Below are 17244 nucleotides of genomic sequence, written 5' to 3'. Positions count from 1 at the left end.
AGAATTCCATCACTGGAGTTCAGCACTGGAGGGAAGCCCAGTGTGGAACCAGCTCAGTTCTAATCTTGATGCAAAGAAGACAAAATCTTTTTTTTTCTTTTGTTTTCTCATTTCCCCCTCAGATAACCAAGCTGAAAAATCATCTAAAAGGAAGGGAGAGAAGATGCTGGTGATCTTGGAAAACCTGAAAAGCCACGGAAGGCACCAGCATGGTGATGTGGTGTTGGAGAGATGGAAACAGAACATAAATGAATACCTCATGGAAATACAATGCACCCAAATGAAAGATCCAGCCAAAAGGGATCTCAGCCACCCACCTACAACAAAGCGGTGGGTTTGAAGGACCTGCTTGCTATAAATCAGCATCCACAGGACTTTGTGAGATAAGACCCAGAATATGCTCTTGAAAGTTCTCTTTGAACTAGGAACGTTTCTTTGGATGGAGAGACTATTCTCCCAAGACCTGGTGATTGGGTAGGTGCAGAGAAAGCCTACCCAGTCTTGGTTTCTGATCACACCAAAATTAAAGATACAGTACCACACAATTAGGAAATTGTTGGAATAGGAGTAGGAAATGCTGTGTTTGAGATTTAGTAAGCTCTTCACAGAGTTTGGCAAGAGGGAGTTAATGAAGATGGTGATGGTACTTTTCAATTCCCAAATGACTTCTAGGCTGGAAAAGCTGCCTCTAGAGTTGGGGTTGTGTCCTCATTCTGCCCACCCCAGCCACCCAGATGAATTCTAACTAGGGGGTTTGGAGCATGGAATTTTGTTCACTCACAGAACTAGTTTAAATGAACTTTTTAGTAGCCTGAAATGACTCAAGCATAGCATCTTAGGGAGTAAGTAATCTGGTTCAAACTTCTATCCTCCACTCACTTTTCATCCTGTTCTCAGGACTCCCAGCTTCCACTGTTGGACTCGAAGTCACATTGTGCTTGCATTTTATCTTCCTCTTTCACTTGGGGTGACAAATGAGAACTTAGGACTTGAAGGCAGAAGAGGCAGAAGAGCCATTAAAACCAGCTTTGATTCTAGGGAGTTAGTCCAGAGTTGTTAACAGGGTGTGCTTTGGGGGAAGATGAAGCATATGACTGTGGCCATGATGACTAGGGGCACTGGTGGCAGGTCAGGCCTTTCTAGGAAAGGGCTCTGGCTTCCTTTTTCCAAGCTGCTCTGGGCAAGCATCTGTTTGGTTTGCTCCAAAGACACTGATGGAGAGCCAGACCAACAGGGAAACCATGTTGTTTTAGTGGGACTCTGGGAAAGCTAATCTTACCATGATGCCCCTGTGTGGGAATGTCTAATGATGAAGCTAGCCACATAGTCTTGTCTAATCCCTCAGGAGTCACCCTCCTGCCAGAGGGACAGAGACACAGAGACACAGAGACACCGAGACAGAGACAGAGAGAGACAGAGACAGAGAGAGACAGAGAGAGAGAGACAGAGATAGAGAGAGACAGAGAGACAGAGACAGACAGAGCCAGACAGAGACAGGGAGAGACAGAGACAGAGACAGAAAGAGACAGAAGAAAGAGAGAGACAGAGAGACATAGAGACAGAGAGAGACAGAGAAACAGAGAGAGAGACAGAGACAGAGAGATGATGATTGGTATAGGTCCCCTGGAGAGCCTCCCAAAGCAGCCTCCATGATCATGGCACTAATGTGGGCCAAAGCTTGTAGTGACTGCCCTTCCCACATCCCTCATCCATCTGGGGCACAGCAAGATCCCTGCTTCATTACCCCCAGTTTCCCTTGCTCTGGGCTCAGGGGCCACAGTCTGGAGTGTCTTTGTCCTCAGATACTGTATCTTTAATCAGTGCACAGATTGTCACAGGGAGATGTCAGATAGCCTATTTCAAGCTCCTGCTGTCATTACTGTTCTTTCTGGGCTTGATGTTGTCAAGTAAGTTAGAGATGGTGTCATATGGCTGGGGTGGGAGGGAGCCTCCTCTCTTCATCTTATTGCTCTGTAAGGCACCACCTAGTGATCCATCTTGTCCAGAACCTGGTTCCGTGGAAGATAGTGGGTCTGAAAAGAAAGACAGTGCCTTAGCTCTGTGGATGCAGTCTTTGTAAAACAAGGAAAAGACCAAGAATGGGAGAGGCAGGCCCTTTCGGGGGCCCAGAGAATGTCCTTGTTTAGAGAAGGGAAGCTACCAAGCTTCCAGGGAAGAGGCCTGGGAGTGCTCTAAGGCAACAGACCCATGGATAGTGTGGGCCACTGGGAGCAGGGTCCCCCCTTCTGTTGGGGAGGTTGGAGACTGTGTAATTGGGGATCTCCGATTTTCTAGTTCTTTTTCTCCTGGATATCCCCAAATGGCTCCTAACAGAACAGTTCGCATTTGGTTTGAGCAGCTTTGGAACCCCCTGTTGCTTCTCTAGGAGAGAGGTAGGCAGGTAGGTGCTGTGAGGGATTCTACAAGAGGAGGAAGTGGCTGCCGAAGTCCACACACAGGGTTCATTCCTCAAGACAGGAATGGGGGCCAATAATCTTGGCAATGGGTTCCAAATCCCCATCAATTTCCACCCCATCCTACAGGCCAGCCTTCCAGATCTGGCTTGGCAGTCCTTTGGGCACTCACCATGGATTCCAATCATGTGTTCTAGAATTAGCACCCTCTCTGCTAAAATCTTCAGGGCTTCTCGAAGCTGTTGTACTCCCTCGCTCTATGGGAATAAGTAAATGAGTGATAGGGGTAAGAAGCAGAGGCAGAAAACTGAGCCACCAAAGTGGTGGCTGATCTTGTTGTTGGTCAGGAAAGAGCCAGATGTTGGCAAAGCCTGTTAGAGCATCAGGGTTTTAGTTCTGGATTTGGCACCAAATGGCCATGCATTTTACAGATGAGGAAACTGAAGACCGAATGACTTGTAGGAAGTGGCAGGGCTGGGACTTGAACCCTTGTCCTGGACTCCAAAGCCAGCCTTCTTCCCACTGGGCCGTGCAGCTTTTGACAGGCTGCTTCTCTCTGGGCCTTAGTTGTCTCATCTATAACATAAATGGGATGGAACTCAATGGCTACAATTCTAGGACTAGACGATGCCCAAGTTATTTCCTAACTGTGTGTGTGTGAGTGAGTGAGAAGTCCTGCAGTTTTCTTGCTGAATGTCTCTCAGATGCTCCTTTTATCCATCATCTTCTCAGCCCTGGCCCATCCTCATCCCTGTGTGCTGGGTTTATCACAGCCTCTTAACTGGGATCCCTTTCCTCATTCCCCCACTCTACATCCATCCTGCACACTCCTGCCTGAGTCACCTTCCTCCGTGGTCCATCTCCTTAGATGGGCCCTCAGCGTCTTCCCCTGTCTCCCCGACCCCCAAATTCCTTTGCTCCCACATTAGTACCCTCTCCTACATTTCTTATTCCTTGATTCTGGCCAGCCCAGGACACACTATTCCCTAAGGACTCCATGGATATTCATTCCCACAGCCACATCTGTGAATGTTATTCTCCCTGCCTGGAATATCCTTTCCCATAAAGCAAATCCTGACTATCCTTTTGCAGCTGAGGTCCCACTGACTCAGGAAGCTTCACAGCTACGTCAGGCCAGGAGAGGACCTCCTCTAGCCCTATCTATACCATCCACCTTCCTCTCATCACAGTCTTGGACTGTTACGGTGTGTGTTTGTGTGTTTTATCTCCCCGACAGGACCGGAAGTTCCCTGAGGACAAGGACTATGCCTTGTGCTTCCTGTAGAGCTGCCGCAGCACTTGACACAGAGACGACAAGGGCGCCTTCTTTTTTCCTTGGGGTCAGAGGATTTTGAGTAGAAGGGACATGAGAGGTCATCTGGTCCAGTCCCTGAGAGGGGGACGAGGTAGCGGGGACCCAGAAAAGTATCAAGCACCCATCTCAGGAGAAACAGGTAGCAAATGTCCCAAGCCATGATTTAAACCTGGAAGTAGCAACCTGGTGGAATGGCAAGAGTGAAGTCATAGGAGAGTGTTCAAATCCTGGACTTGCTTCTTATTACCTGTGTGACCTTGGGCAAGTCACCTGACCTACCTGGACTCAGTTTCCTCATCTGTATAACGGGGTGGATGGGCTAGATGGCCCCTGAGGTCTCTTCTATCCCGATCTATAACCCTATGAAACCAAAACCTCTGAGCCCAAATCCATTGTTCTCTGCAATGCCAAAGCACTGAAAACAGACTCAATAGAAATTGGGCCCAACTCAGACAGACATCAATAAATAAGAAATAAGGGCAGGGAATACGTTTGTCAAAACATTTAGATATTTTTTACCTCTTTTCCTTTTTCTATTCCTTTTGAGCCAGGTTCTCCCTAAAATCAGACCAAAGAACAACAAAAAAAAGAGATGATGTTCTTAAGAGAAGGAAAATCGAGTAAATATCGTCTTTTCCTGAAGATAATTCTTTTTGTGGTGGGTGGCAGAAGCCTGCTGGCTACTATGGGGACAGGAGGAAGTGTGCCTGGGAGTGGGGGAGTGGGAGGCTCGGGGAGAATTCTAGAAGAATCCTTTAAAATTAAGAAAACTATGCATAAGGTTCTGTTCACAGCCATGGCTTGGAGAGAGCTCTCAACCAAAGGACAGAGGCCATTATGAGACAAAATAGATGATTTTGCAAAAGAAGTGATATTTCAAAATTTCTGTATGAACAAGATAAATATCACTAGAATAAGGAGGGGGAGTCATTGGGAAGAATTCTGCTCATCAAATATCTGTAGGCTCTGATAGCCAAGGTAAATCGGGAACTAACACAAATATCCTGGACCAGAGCTATTCCCCAGTGGAGAAATAATCAAGATGTGTGAATAAAATATTTCCAATTGTAAACTGCTATGTAAAAGAATATTCCAAATCACTAACAATAAAAAGAATGCAAATCAAAACCCTCAAGTTTTAGCTCGTATCCAGCAAATTGGTCAAGATAAGAAAAGATGGCAACAGTCGGTGTTGGAGGATGGGAAAAGAGGGACTTCCCAATACATTATTCTTCCTTGGCCTAAATATTCTGGAAAGCAGTTTGTAATTATGTGAAGAGAGTGACGCAGAGATCCCACTGATGATCAAACACCCCGAGGAGATAGGATGACCCCAATGAGTTCATTAGAGGGTGCTCTACCTGAGCACCTCAGGGAGCTCTCTTTGAATCTGAGCACATTCAACAGCAATGACTTGGAAGAGGACTCTGTCATGTCCTTATCTAGGTGACTTTGGGCAAGCCATTTAACCTATAAATCTGTGATCCTACCAGAGGCAGAAATAGCATGACTTCCCATTTGTCAGATGATGCAGAGTTTGGAGAGATAATTTACATGTTGGATGATATAGTCAGAAAGGTCTTAACAGAATAGGATGAAATAAGAGGAAAAGCAAGGGGAATTTAGAGGGATAAATGTTAATCAACTATTACACTTGGGTTCCCAAATCAAACTGCACTAATACAGGACAGAAGAAGCAGTGTCTGTAAAAAATATCTGGAGGTTTAGTGGACTAAAAGGCCGATATAAGTCCATAGTATGACATGGCAGCTGATAAGAGATGGGTACTGGGTGTGTGAGTTTACAGTTCCATTGGGTCTCCCATAATCAGACCCCATCTGGAAAATCATGTTGAGTTCTGGCTAGTACATATCAGGAATGACATTCAGGAGTGCGTCCACAATAGTGTGATGGTCCGAGGACTGGAAAGTCATCCCATGAACATTGCAGGGAGTGCACAATGGTCAGCTAGGAGGAGAGAAGATTTAGGGGCCACAAAAGAGTTTTCATCAAGGAGCCGAAGGGCTTTCATGCAGACGAGGAAGTATTATCAGTAATAAAGCTTTAAACGGCATGAAGACTTCTCCGGACTAAGGGGAACAATGGTTTGTGAAACTGCTTAGAGGCTGATGTAGGCTTGATGTAGAGAAGACATCCCTGAAGGCTGGAAATGTCCAAAATGGGATGGACTGGCTCAATTATTCATGGATTCCTATTCTTCCATCATCCAGCTTCTACAAGATCAGGGGGAATTTGGGCTCTCTATGGGCTCTGAGATTCCCTCCAGCTTAGCAGTTGTTTACATCGGAGGGGTTACATTCTTTTCACAGAATCAACAACTCTCCCAGCACAATTTTGTTCATGATGACTGAGCCCAAATTCTTCTCCCAACTCCTATTTTCTTTCTTTTTTTTTTTTGCACTGAACGTGATGACTTTATTGATGATACACAAGATAGGACTATGCTCCTCCCCCCACTACAGGGGTGCCTGGGGCAGGGATGTGAAGAGGGCATGGGATCCCCAGCACAGGGACATAGGTTATTATGGATGTGGGCTCCCCAGTGGTGGAACTACTCTTTTTTTGGCTGGGGATGAAGATCCATCATGGCTTTCCACTTTACTCCTTGGTGGCCATGTACTTCATGAGGTCTACTACACGGTGGCTGTAACCATACTCGTTGTCATACCAAGAAATGAGCTTGACAAAATGGTCGTTGAGGGCAATGCCAGCGCCAGCATTGAAGGTAGAAGAGTGGGTGTCGCTGTTAAAGTCACAGGATACTATCTGGTCCTCTGTGTAGCCCAAGATGCCCTTTAAGTTCCCCTCTGCAGCTTGCTTCACCACCTTCTTAATATCGTCATATTTGGCAGCTTTCTCCAGGCGGCAGGTCAGATCCACCACAGACACATTGGAAGCAGGAACACGGAAGGCCATGCCTGTGAGCTTCCTGTTCAGCTCAGGTATGACCTTGCCCACAGCCTTGGCGGCACCCGTGGAAGCAGGGATGATATTCTGGGCAGCCCCACGCCCATCCCGCCACAGCTTGCCAGAGGGGCCATCTACTGTCTTCTGGGTAGCAGTAATGGCATGGACTGTGGTCATGAGTCCTTCCACAATGCCGAAGTTGTCATGAATGACCTTGGCCAAGGGGGCCAAGCAGTTGGTAGTGCAGGAGGCGTTACTGACGATCTTGAGGGAATTGTCGTATTTCTCATGGTTCACCCCCATCACGAACATTGGGGCATCAGCAGAAGGGGCAGAGATAATGACTCGCTTGGCTCCACCCTTCAAGTGAGCCCCGGCCTTTTCCATGGTGGTAAAGACGCCAGTGGATTCCACAACGTACTCGGCTCCAGCATCTCCCCATTTAATGTTAGCGGGATCCCGCTCCTGGAAAATGGTAATGGGTTTTCCGTTGATCACCAGCTTTCCATTCTCTGCCTTTACAGTGCCCTTGAACTTGCCATGGGTGGAATCATACTGGAACATGTAAACCATGTAGGAGAGGTCAATGAAGGGGTCATTGATGGCCACAATTCCTACTTCTTTGCAGCTGAATGTTGCCCTGGTCACCAGGCGTCCAATACGGCCAAATCCGTTGACTCTAACCTTCACCATCTTGTCTAAAGGATGCGACTGCAGCAGAGGATTCTGGCAGTGAGCTTGGGTGAAGAGCTCTCCTATTTTCTTTTACCAAATATACCATTATCTGCTCTGGTGGAGACATTTTCCCATTCCCTATTCTCCTTCCTCCTGACTAAGACTCTTCTCTGCTAACACATCCCCTTATCCTCTCTCTATGCCACTGGGACTGCTGACATTCTCCATTTTCAAATTATTAGCTATGATTTCTGTAGAGTTCTTGGAATGAATGGATACTGTGATTCCTGGGGATGCAGCACCTCGAGGACAGAAACCGATCCTCTTCATGATGCCACATTTTATTAACACCACGGAGAGAATAAAATCCTGATGTCCTTCTTCCAAAAGGGATTCCTCCTTTTGGTTCTGCGGGTGTAGCTTCTGTCTCCTGGATAAGCTCTTTACTGACCTCTCAGCCCTCTGTCCAATTCCCTAGTCAAGGCACATGATGGGTCAAGTGGAGCAGGTATGGGAACCATTAGCCCCATAGGTCCTCTTTCCCCCTACAGCCTACTTGAACCCTGGGAACTTCCTACATACAGAGGCCCACCAGCTCTCCCTTCCTAGCTGGTGAGTCTTTTGAAATAATGTCTTTGCTTTAGCTTGTTCAGAAACAAGAACTCTCAGGAAGGGGTTAGCCCAATTTGGCAGGTAGAATATGAGAACAAGCATGGTTTGTTCTCTGGTTGGAAGACTCCAGGCCACAATTTTACAAATGAAACTATACCTGAGGCCAACCCCAGATAAAAGAACTCAGCCTTTTGGCTGCCTTTCCTTTTCCCAAGATGAATGGTGATATAGCAATACTAGATGAGGCCCCCTAAATTTCCCAATTAAACAGCAAGCACTTATTAAGCACCTACACATTAAGTGTTAGATACAAAAGACTAGAATGAAACAATCCTGCCCTCAAGCAGCTTATATTCCATTTGGGGAAACAGACTTTTGCTACTAGCAAAGTCAGTGGATGGGCTACACAGATGGTTATTAACAGCCAGCACATCAGAGAGCTCCCCCTTATTTGCCAAATCTCTTAAAGACAAATGTGTGGGGGGCAGCTGGGTACCTCAGTGGATTGAAAGCCAGGCCTAGAAATGGGAGGTCCTAGATTCAACTCTGGCCTCAGACAGACACTTCCTAGCTTTGTGATCCTGCCCAAGTCACTTCACCCCCATTGCCTAGCCCTTATCACTTTCCTGCCTTGGAACCAATACAGAGTATGGATTCTAAGATGGAAGGTAATGGCTTAAAAAAAGAGAGAAGAGAAGAAAAAGATTGGGAGCTTTGGGTGAACTTAGCTTGATATGAATTAACAGGTCAATACAGCAGCCATGAAAACTGAGGCAGCCTTAAAGTGCATTAAGAGACACTGACAGCCATATGCTGTTCTCTAGTCATCATGTTTGAGTACTGTGTTCAGTTTTGTGGGGTAGCACCCACCCCAAGGAGGTCAGAGACCAAGGAGGGTGAAAGGCCTCGGGATCATGTCTTAGATAAAGGGACTGGGGACATTCTGTGACCCTAGAGAAGAAAAGATTTAAAAGGAATGGGGAAATTGTCTTCAAGTATTGGAAGGAATGGCATTTGTTTTTGGCTTCAGAGGGTGGAACAAGGAATGATGCTGGATAGCAAATTTGGGTTTTGTGTTGGGAAAACTCCCTTACCGTTAGTGCTACCCCAAAGCAGGAGGAGGAAAAGGAGGAAAGGACTGGGGAGGAAAGGACTCCCCTTCCTTAGAGGTCTTCCAGGAAGATCTGATGACAGATCACTCTTTGTGGTAAATGGTTGTGTTCTCTTTAACTCAGATTTTGTGACCGAGGCAAGGGTACAAGGGATAAAACTGGGGATGTGGTCCAGTGTCAGACAAAAATTGAAGAAGGCAAGCATGCTACAATGGTCCCACATGGTCCAACCATGTTTGAGCTAGTACAATGGCGGCTGCGTGACATTCAAGTCATTCTGTGCCATGAAGGTGCGGCAGCCTTCCAAGTGATGTGAGGCTAATTCTCTGCTCCATAATGCACTGACCCTAGTTTCAGCTGTGGACAGCTGCCAGCCATGACTGCCGGTCAGTGCCCTCTGCCAGCCACAGCTGAAATTCCCAGCATCGTTCTTTAATGGTGGGAATTGAGTCCTTTGGGCAACACATGGCTCTCCAGGTGTGTCCCGCTCAAATACAGATGTGCCCAGGGAGAAGGGCCACACTAAGCTCCAGGATCATAGGATTTGGAGCTGAAAGGGAGGCCTCCTGCTGCCTTGGATGGAGAGCAACAGCTGGGCCTGATCACCCATTCAGAGGACCCTCTTTCCAGGGGGAAAGACTTCAGTGGGCTCAGACATAGACTTGGAGAGAACTTTCAGCCTTCCCTGTGGAAGAGAAGGGCTCTGTTGGGGAGAGCTTCGATGGCATCATTTCTCGACTCCCCTCAATACAGGCACTTGATCACACTGAAAACACACAACCAAGAATCTCTGCCAATGGAAGACCAACCTTCTAGTTTTGTGGGATACTTGAAAGAACAAAGTTTCTGCCCTAACATCGTCTGAGAGACATGGCTCCCTCTGGGGATTTTTAAGCAGGTTGGATGGCAACTGTTCCATTCTGGCATATTTATTTTTTGCTGTCCTTGGAGGCTTATAGATCACTGATCTAGAGCTGTAGAGGGAGGTAAGTCAATCCCATCATTTTTGAGGGTGAGGAAACAGACCCAGACTTGTCCAAGGTCACACAGGAAGTAAGCAGCAGAGGCAAGATTTAACCTTATATCCGCTGATTCTTAAGCTCGGCACTCTGCCCACAGAAGTGTATTTTTGGTCATCAAGGCTTCAGGGGGAATGAGAGAAGATCTGACTTTTTTGAGGGGGGGGGCTAGTGTTTAATTTTATATTTGTCCAGATTAAATGCTGTCTTCACATGGGGACAAGAGGTGATAAGATCTAGGAGCAGAGAGAAGATGTCTGGTCCACCCTCCAATAACCACCTAGGGAGATGACTTCTGGGGAAAGGGGGATGAGAGAGAGAGTTGGTTCTTCCTTTTAAGCTAGAAATTTCCCTCCATGCCTAATCCTATCTCTCCTTCCTACCCCTGATATGGACCTTCCTTACCTGGGATCCCGGAGCTCCCATGGGCCCTGGGGGTCCATTGGGTCCAGAGGGTCCGGGTGGTCCTGTGGGCAAAGAAATCACTTAAATCAGTTGCATGCAAGAGGCAGGTTCTATTCTTAATCTTTATGCTAAGCCCCTTCTCACTGCCAGTCACAAGCCCTGGCATTGGAAACCTGATAGAATGAGCTACTGGGAACCATGAGAGGAACCGAAGACCCTGGGATCCAGAGCTAGAGGAACCTCAGAGGCCACTGAGTCCAACCCATCATTTTATAGATAAGAAAACTGAGGCCAAGAGAGACAGAGGTACTGGGAGGTACTGCAGGGATCCTTTCTTTTCTGAGTGAAATGAAGAATAAATTCATAAACAAATAATATGACAAATGGATAGTGTGGGCAGCAGCATGGCTCTTGTACTTAAAGCTGGGACCTCTGACTACTCCGTTTGTTAACTTGCTGTGTCTCCCAGAACAAGCCAGAGGCAGTCTGCCAGAACCACTATAAATGCTGCTTCTGGAGCCAGGAGAAGCGGATTAAATCCCACCTGAACCTCTAGGAGCTATGTGGTTGTAGATAAGGCATCTGCCCTTTCAGAGCCTCAGTTTCCCCATCTACTAAATGTGGTTGATAAAGCTACCTCCACAGAGTTATTTATCTAGGGAGGACTTCTCCCTCATGTGTTGTGAGTTGTTAGGAATTTGACAATTCATTTGTTGAAATTTTCACACGTTTGAGCACATGTCGAGTATTTATTTCCTCAAGCCCAGGTGGCAGACCCTGTGCTAGATGCCACTGCCCCAAAGACATAACAAGGGGCTAACATTCAACTAAGAGAGAAGCCAATGAAATGTGTTTTCTTCTTCCACAGATTATCTTGGGATTTGCAGGAAAACATAACCCCAAAGAACCTGGACTTCCCATAGGATGTGAGACTTGATGGAAGCTAAACGGTCTTAAGACGAGAGGGTAGGGAGCCCCCCAGGCATTCTGGGAAGCTAAAAAGAGGCCCAGAAGCTGGATATGGGTGTCAGAGTCAGGGAAGAGCAAGCAGGTCCATTTGGCAGGAAGGAGAGTGATGGGCCTGACTTGGAAAGGCTTTATGTGCCAAGCTGAGGAGTTTGCACTTAATTCTAAAGGCAATGGGCAGCTCCTGTTATCCTTTGTGGAGGTCCGGAGGATCCAGAGGAGGTTGCCCCAGGTGGGCAGGCAGGTGTGCAGGCATCCCCCTCTGGCTCCTCCCCTACCTCTCTAGCACCCCTTAAAACTCTGAATTCAAACCTAATGAGAGCCAGGGCCACCTCCCATCACTGAGCATTGACTTAAGTCTTTGGATTTGATTTCTGCCATGCTTAACTCCAGTTCTTCATTTTCACTGGGCGCTCAGGTTCAGTACTTCCACCTCCATGAAGTCTTTCCTTCCTTCCTTCTCCTCCAATGGTCATGTATCATGAGGCATGTGTTTTAGCAGACCCCCAGTAGAACAGAAGCTCTCTCCCAGAGGGGCAAGGGCTGCCTCTTGTCTTTCCCCAAACTCCCGGGGCCAAGCACAGTGACTTAATGATGCTAGGCCCTTCCTGAGGGATTATCAAATTGACTTGCACAGAATAGACCTCTGGGTAAGGCATTAAAAGGGAACAGCTGGGTCAAAGCAGCGGCAGCCCTGTCCCAAGCAGAGGACAGAAAGTGCTGGGGCTGGAGCAGAAGGGCCTGAGTCTCTGGGTTGGCACTGGCTGCCAGGGGTGGTCCATACACACATCTGTACATATCATGGGTAGCTACAAGGGAAACATGTGGCTCATGAACAAGATGGCATGTGTGCATATGAACAAGCTAGGCCCTGGCACACGCTTAGAGGATCCCAGATCTACTGAGTAGATTTCATGAGGGAAAGAAGGCAACTTGGAGACTATCAAGTCTAATCCCCTCATTTGAAGGCCCAGGGAGGTGAACAGACTTGCCTAAGGCTACATACAGGTAGGACCTGAACCCAGGACCTGATTCCAGAGATAGTGCTTTTTCCTCTGTGCCAAGCTGCCATCTGGTGCCCCAGGTATGTTAGATCTGGGACTCTAGGTTTGGGCAGAGATTGGAAGTAAAGGCGCGAGTTGGTCCCCAACCAAGCACCATCTGTATCACACAATACATTCCTCTAATCTGGCTATCTACTTACCTGGTGGGCCAGGGGGACCCTGAGGCCCAGGGATCCCTGCCATGATGGTGTCTATTACAGTGGAAGACGCCTGGGATTCGCCATCTGTAAGAGAGCCACGACAACTCCTTACCCACTGAGGGAGAACTTAGCTAGTTAAGGGGGACCCAGGGCAGCTCCCACTGGAGCAGCATGGTGGCTATACATGGCCTTTCCAAGGGACAGAGGCACCACTTGACAGAGTGACTGTTGCCATTCTGAAGACGAGGGCCCAAGGCCATGAAAAGCTGCCAATCTCTTCCTCTCTCTGGAAGCTACAATGCCATAGACAGATGGAGAGAGAAGCTCATACTCGGGGAAAGTCTGGTCCTCCCCTTCCCCAAAGGACTGGAGCATGACTGCTCTCAAGGACAGACACATCCTCGGTGGGCAGAGGAGAGATCCTGGCCAAAGCCCTTGAGAAACCCAGGTCGTCCTACATGGAGTCATCCAAGCTGGTCTGGCTTCTTTCTGAGTCACTGACCCTTTGCTCTGGAGTGGCCTCATGGGTCACTGAGCATCCTTCCCAGGCCACAAGGAACCCTTTACTGCACCGTCTTGGAGCAGCGCTTTCCTTCTCTGGACCTTGGCAAGAGGGAAGCTTCTGGTGCCCTTCCTGACAAAGGTCTTCCCAAAGAGGTGGCAGGGGAGGGCATACTGTCCAGGGAACCCTGAGGAGCTTCTGACCCTTCACCTTCACAATGAGCCTGACTGTCCCTCCCTCCCTGCCACAGCCCCAGTGTTTATACCCGACTCTTGGTACCTCCTCGATTAGTGACAGAAGTCAATGGATGACAAGTGCTCCATGCCTTGTTCCCATCCCGTCCTCCCAACTCCTCAGAATCATTGTATTTCCTTGTCACCTACTCTAGGCAAATGTGGCCCAGATTCTAGTCTCAGGGCAGTGCCTTGGTGCCAGACCATGCCTATCTGACCCTCCTACTATCCAGTGGGTATCATTTTATGTCCATTTTAGAGTCTGAAGCAAAAGGAGATGTTAGAGGGATTTTCTTCCTCTCTCCCTCTGTCTAGTTTAAGAGGGGAGAGAGCAAGGTTCCTCCATGGATCAGAGCACTGACAGGTTCAGTGGTCAGTGAGCCAGAGCTGAAGATTCTGTTACCAAGGAGACAGAACACTGAGGAGAGGAAGGAGGAGCTGCTCTCTGGCAGGAAGCTTGTAAAACAGCATTTGGTCAGTGAGGAGATAAAGGAAGCAGCCCCGGAGGGAAGGGGCCTTTTGCCTCTGGGATCTCTAGGGAGCAGGTCTGGCTCTCAGGCAAGGGGCTGCTGGCCATTGGCCGGTGACAGTTGGCTGTCTATTTTTTTAGGGAGCTACTTAGTTCATATTTTACAGACAGAGTAGATTAGGCCTGGCACAGTATTGTAAGGGTTAAATGTAGGAGTTTGACAAAGTGAGGAGAGCAGTTTAATAAAAAAAAAAACTTTGTTTAATTTAGAAAGAAGCACAGATGGAAAGGTAGACAAGAGAAAAAGAGAGATTATTAATCTGATACCCTAAAAAGTCTCACTAATAAATAATTTCTAATAACTACCTAAAGTTTCTTAAAACTATCTCTAACGGTCTTCTCAGAGAACAGGTTCTTCTGCCTGGCATGCCAGGCCTAATCTGCTCTACTCTATCTGTAAAATTCTCTAACTAGACAGAGGGAGAGATTAAGAAAATCCCTTTAACAAAGGCTACGGAAGATAACTCAATCTATAAATTTTGTTGTTTTTTGGTCGGGTCCAACTCTTTGGGATCCCATTTGGAGTTTTCTTGGCAAAGATCCTGGAGTGGTTGGCCATTTTACAGATGAGAAAATTGAGGCAAACAGTTAAGTGACTTGCCCATGTCAGATTAAAATTAATATCTAATAACTCCGTGTATTATATTTTATAAGATTTATTAATAATCACTTGAAGAAGAGGAAGAGCATAGCCTGAGTAAAGAGCAGTTTACCAGACCGTGAAAGAGGGAGAAGAGCGAGAGAGAGGCAGGCTCACAGAAACCTTATCTCTAAAATGTAAGGATAGAACGTAGTCCTGGGGCACAAAATTCTAGTTACACACCCAGAACCCCATAACCAGTAAGTGTCTGAGGCCAGATTGGAACCCAAGAAGATGAGTCTTCCTCACTCCAGGGCTGGTACTCTAGACACCAGGCCACTCAGCTGCCCTGATCAGTTGATAGTCATGGCTTTTTTAAGTGGCTACTATGTGCCTGAGTCCTGGGGATGCAAACACAGGAATGAGAGCACTCGGGTCCTCAAGGAGCTGATGCTCTGTCGGGTTCATGGGGCAGAACCAGGCTGGTGGAGGTCTTTGAGAGCCGACCCCACTAAGCTCACCTCTAGCTCTCGAGAACCAGCGCTGACCCCCCAATGCAGGACCTCTCCTTCCTCCTCTATTTTCTTATTCCTTTCCCTTGCTGTTGGCTTCAAATCCAACTCTTCCCTCCAAGGAGGAAAAATAGAGAGAGCAGGAGGGCCGGAGTGCCCATCCCGGCTGGCAGGCTTGGCCTTCCCCTTCCTGAAATGTCGTGGCACAGAGAAGCCCTCCCCTTGGCCCTTGGCTCGGAGGCCTCCTGGCAAGTCTTTAGAAGGTGGGCACAAAGAGGGTCAGCTTACTTTCTTTCTGTCCGGCGGGCTGGAGGGAATATAAAACCCCTTGTTGGAATGGCGGCAGAAGGCCAGGGCTGCCAGGAGGGCCTGGGGGTCCAGGAGGCCCAGGGAGTCCAGTCTCTCCAGGAAGTCCCCTGGGACCCTGAGGCCCCAGGAGTCCTAAAATTCAGAAGAAAGGAAAGAATCATGAGTGTCCCTTCAGGAGATAGCAAGAGCTTCTGGTTTCTATGGCAGCTTAAGGACAATTCAAGATGGTGGCAGGGGGATGGACAAGATGACCTCTTGTTCAGCTTCTTTATTCTGGATGTTGTTCTTTTGTAACAATGGAGGAACACTTTCTAACAAGGAGGTTCTCTTTTCCTTTCAGGGAGCAATAATCACTAAGTACACCGAAGAGGAAAGCGGTCAGGGAGAGGCAGGGGAGAATATTCGGTCTAACTTAATGCCCCGCCTTGGGCACTCGGGGCAAATCCTGCTCCTGAAAGGTGGAAGCCCGGGGTCCAGACTCTGGTTCTGCCCCTGCCTGGGTGCCAGCCATTTCTGGTGTCTGGTTCAAAGTTTCTCATTTTTAAAATGAACGTCGTTCTTTCCAAAGTCCCTTTCAGCACTAACGTCCGGTTCCTTTTGTGCCGGGGCTTTCGGGCTCTGGGTTAATCATTCTGCAACATCCCTGGGAGGGAAGAGGAATGGCGAATGTCCTCCTGACTTCCTGAGACCCAGAGATGGGAAACGCCTCTCCTGGGAGTTGGGAAGAGAAGCCGGGCTTCCTGGCTCTCAGCCCTGTTAGGGTCTCACCAGCCAGAAGGTCCCTGGCAATAGCCTGCGAAGATACTGGCCTCAGAGCCTCACGGGGAGATGGCAGCTCCTCATCTTGCCCTTTGGGAGGCCCTTGCTACTAAAGACAGTCCCCTCGGGATGGAGGCACCTCACAGCCTGCTCCTAGCGACGCTCTGGGCTCAGTCAGGGAATGGATGGCACCGTTGGCAAAACTGGCACAGGGTACAGGCCCTTCTCCACCCGCCTGCCCCATTCAGACAAGTATTGAGATAGGGAGAAGGAAGGACACCTGACCAGGCTGGCAGTAAGCGTGCAGGGCAGAGGGGCTCCCGGGCTGTTGGGGACAGGAAGCGGCCAACCCGACTACCACATCTCGGGATGAATGGGACCCTGGCCACGCGGGATGCTTGACCAGGCCAGCGGTGGGAGACCTGACCTGATTCTGGGACATGAGTCCCCAGCACAGTCTTCATCCCCTACCACGGACGGATGCCCAACGTGCGAACAATGGACAACGACGGATCCCTCTGACTTACCAGGGGGCCCCCTTGGTCCCATCTCCCCCATCTGGCCCTTTTCGCCTTTTGAGCCAGGTGGCCCTGGGAGCCCTGAGGGACCCACAGGTCCTGGAGGTCCCGTTTGTCCAGGAAATCCTACAGAAAGAACAAGGACAACGATGAGAATCACCAACAGTGCAGGCCTGGAGCCTGGTCCAAAAGATGTTTTCATTTATTTCCTAGCAAGTTCACAGAGATGACAAGGGACGAGATTGCCATTTTGGAGAACATTCTAGAATTATGCCCAGAGTTATAAAACTGTGTATTCCTTTAAACCCAGCAATGCTCTTGTTAGGTTTCTTTCTCAAGGAGATCGGGGGAAAGGAAAAGAACCAAGATGTTCCAAAATATTATGGCAGGAAAGAATTGGAGATGGAGGGATGCCCATCAATTAGGTTGTGGCTAAATGAGCCATGGCATGCGACTGTGATGGAATCCTGCTGCTCCACTTAATAAATGACTAGATTAATTTCAAACAATCATGGACTTACATGAAATCATAAAAAGAAATGAGTAACATTATATACAATAACAGAATTAGTGTTTGAAGAGTAACTTGTGAATGTCCACCTCCAGAGAAAGTTAACTGATGAACAGACTATGAAAGGACACAGTTAATAAA

General features: G+C 48.1%; 2 protein-coding genes across 2 annotated transcripts in view; both read right to left on the bottom strand.

Annotated features, from left to right (window-relative positions):
- Positions 1–1854: 1854 nt before the first annotated feature.
- Positions 1855–17244, bottom strand: part of COL26A1 (collagen type XXVI alpha 1 chain) — a 271604-nt gene continuing 256214 nt past the window's right edge. The window contains exons 10-16 of the mRNA XM_044675635.1: positions 16602–16718; positions 15295–15447; positions 12651–12734; positions 10481–10542; positions 4249–4287; positions 2587–2671; positions 1855–2033 (exon numbers count right to left, since the gene is read on the bottom strand). Of these exons, the coding sequence (XP_044531570.1) occupies positions 1855–2033; positions 2587–2671; positions 4249–4287; positions 10481–10542; positions 12651–12734; positions 15295–15447; positions 16602–16718 (719 nt within the window). The remainder of the gene's footprint in view (positions 2034–2586; positions 2672–4248; positions 4288–10480; positions 10543–12650; positions 12735–15294; positions 15448–16601; positions 16719–17244) is intronic.
- LOC123244646 (glyceraldehyde-3-phosphate dehydrogenase-like) lies at positions 6223–7356 on the bottom strand. Its single transcript, XM_044673170.1, has one exon. The coding sequence runs from the start codon at positions 7348–7350 to the stop codon at positions 6349–6351; it is 1002 nt and encodes a 333-aa protein (XP_044529105.1). The 5' UTR covers positions 7351–7356; the 3' UTR covers positions 6223–6348.

Source organism: Gracilinanus agilis, chromosome 4 (assembly GCF_016433145.1).
Source record: "Gracilinanus agilis isolate LMUSP501 chromosome 4, AgileGrace, whole genome shotgun sequence".
NCBI classification, from domain to species: domain Eukaryota; kingdom Metazoa; phylum Chordata; class Mammalia; order Didelphimorphia; family Didelphidae; genus Gracilinanus; species Gracilinanus agilis.
Note: the sequence above shows the minus strand (reverse complement) of the source record. Positions and strands in the feature narration are given on the sequence as shown.

Excerpts from the sequence above, each read along its gene's own strand:
- LOC123244646 (XM_044673170.1), bottom strand. The coding sequence starts at position 7,350 with ATGGTGAAGGTTAGAGTCAACGGATTTGGCCGTATTGGACGCCTGGTG.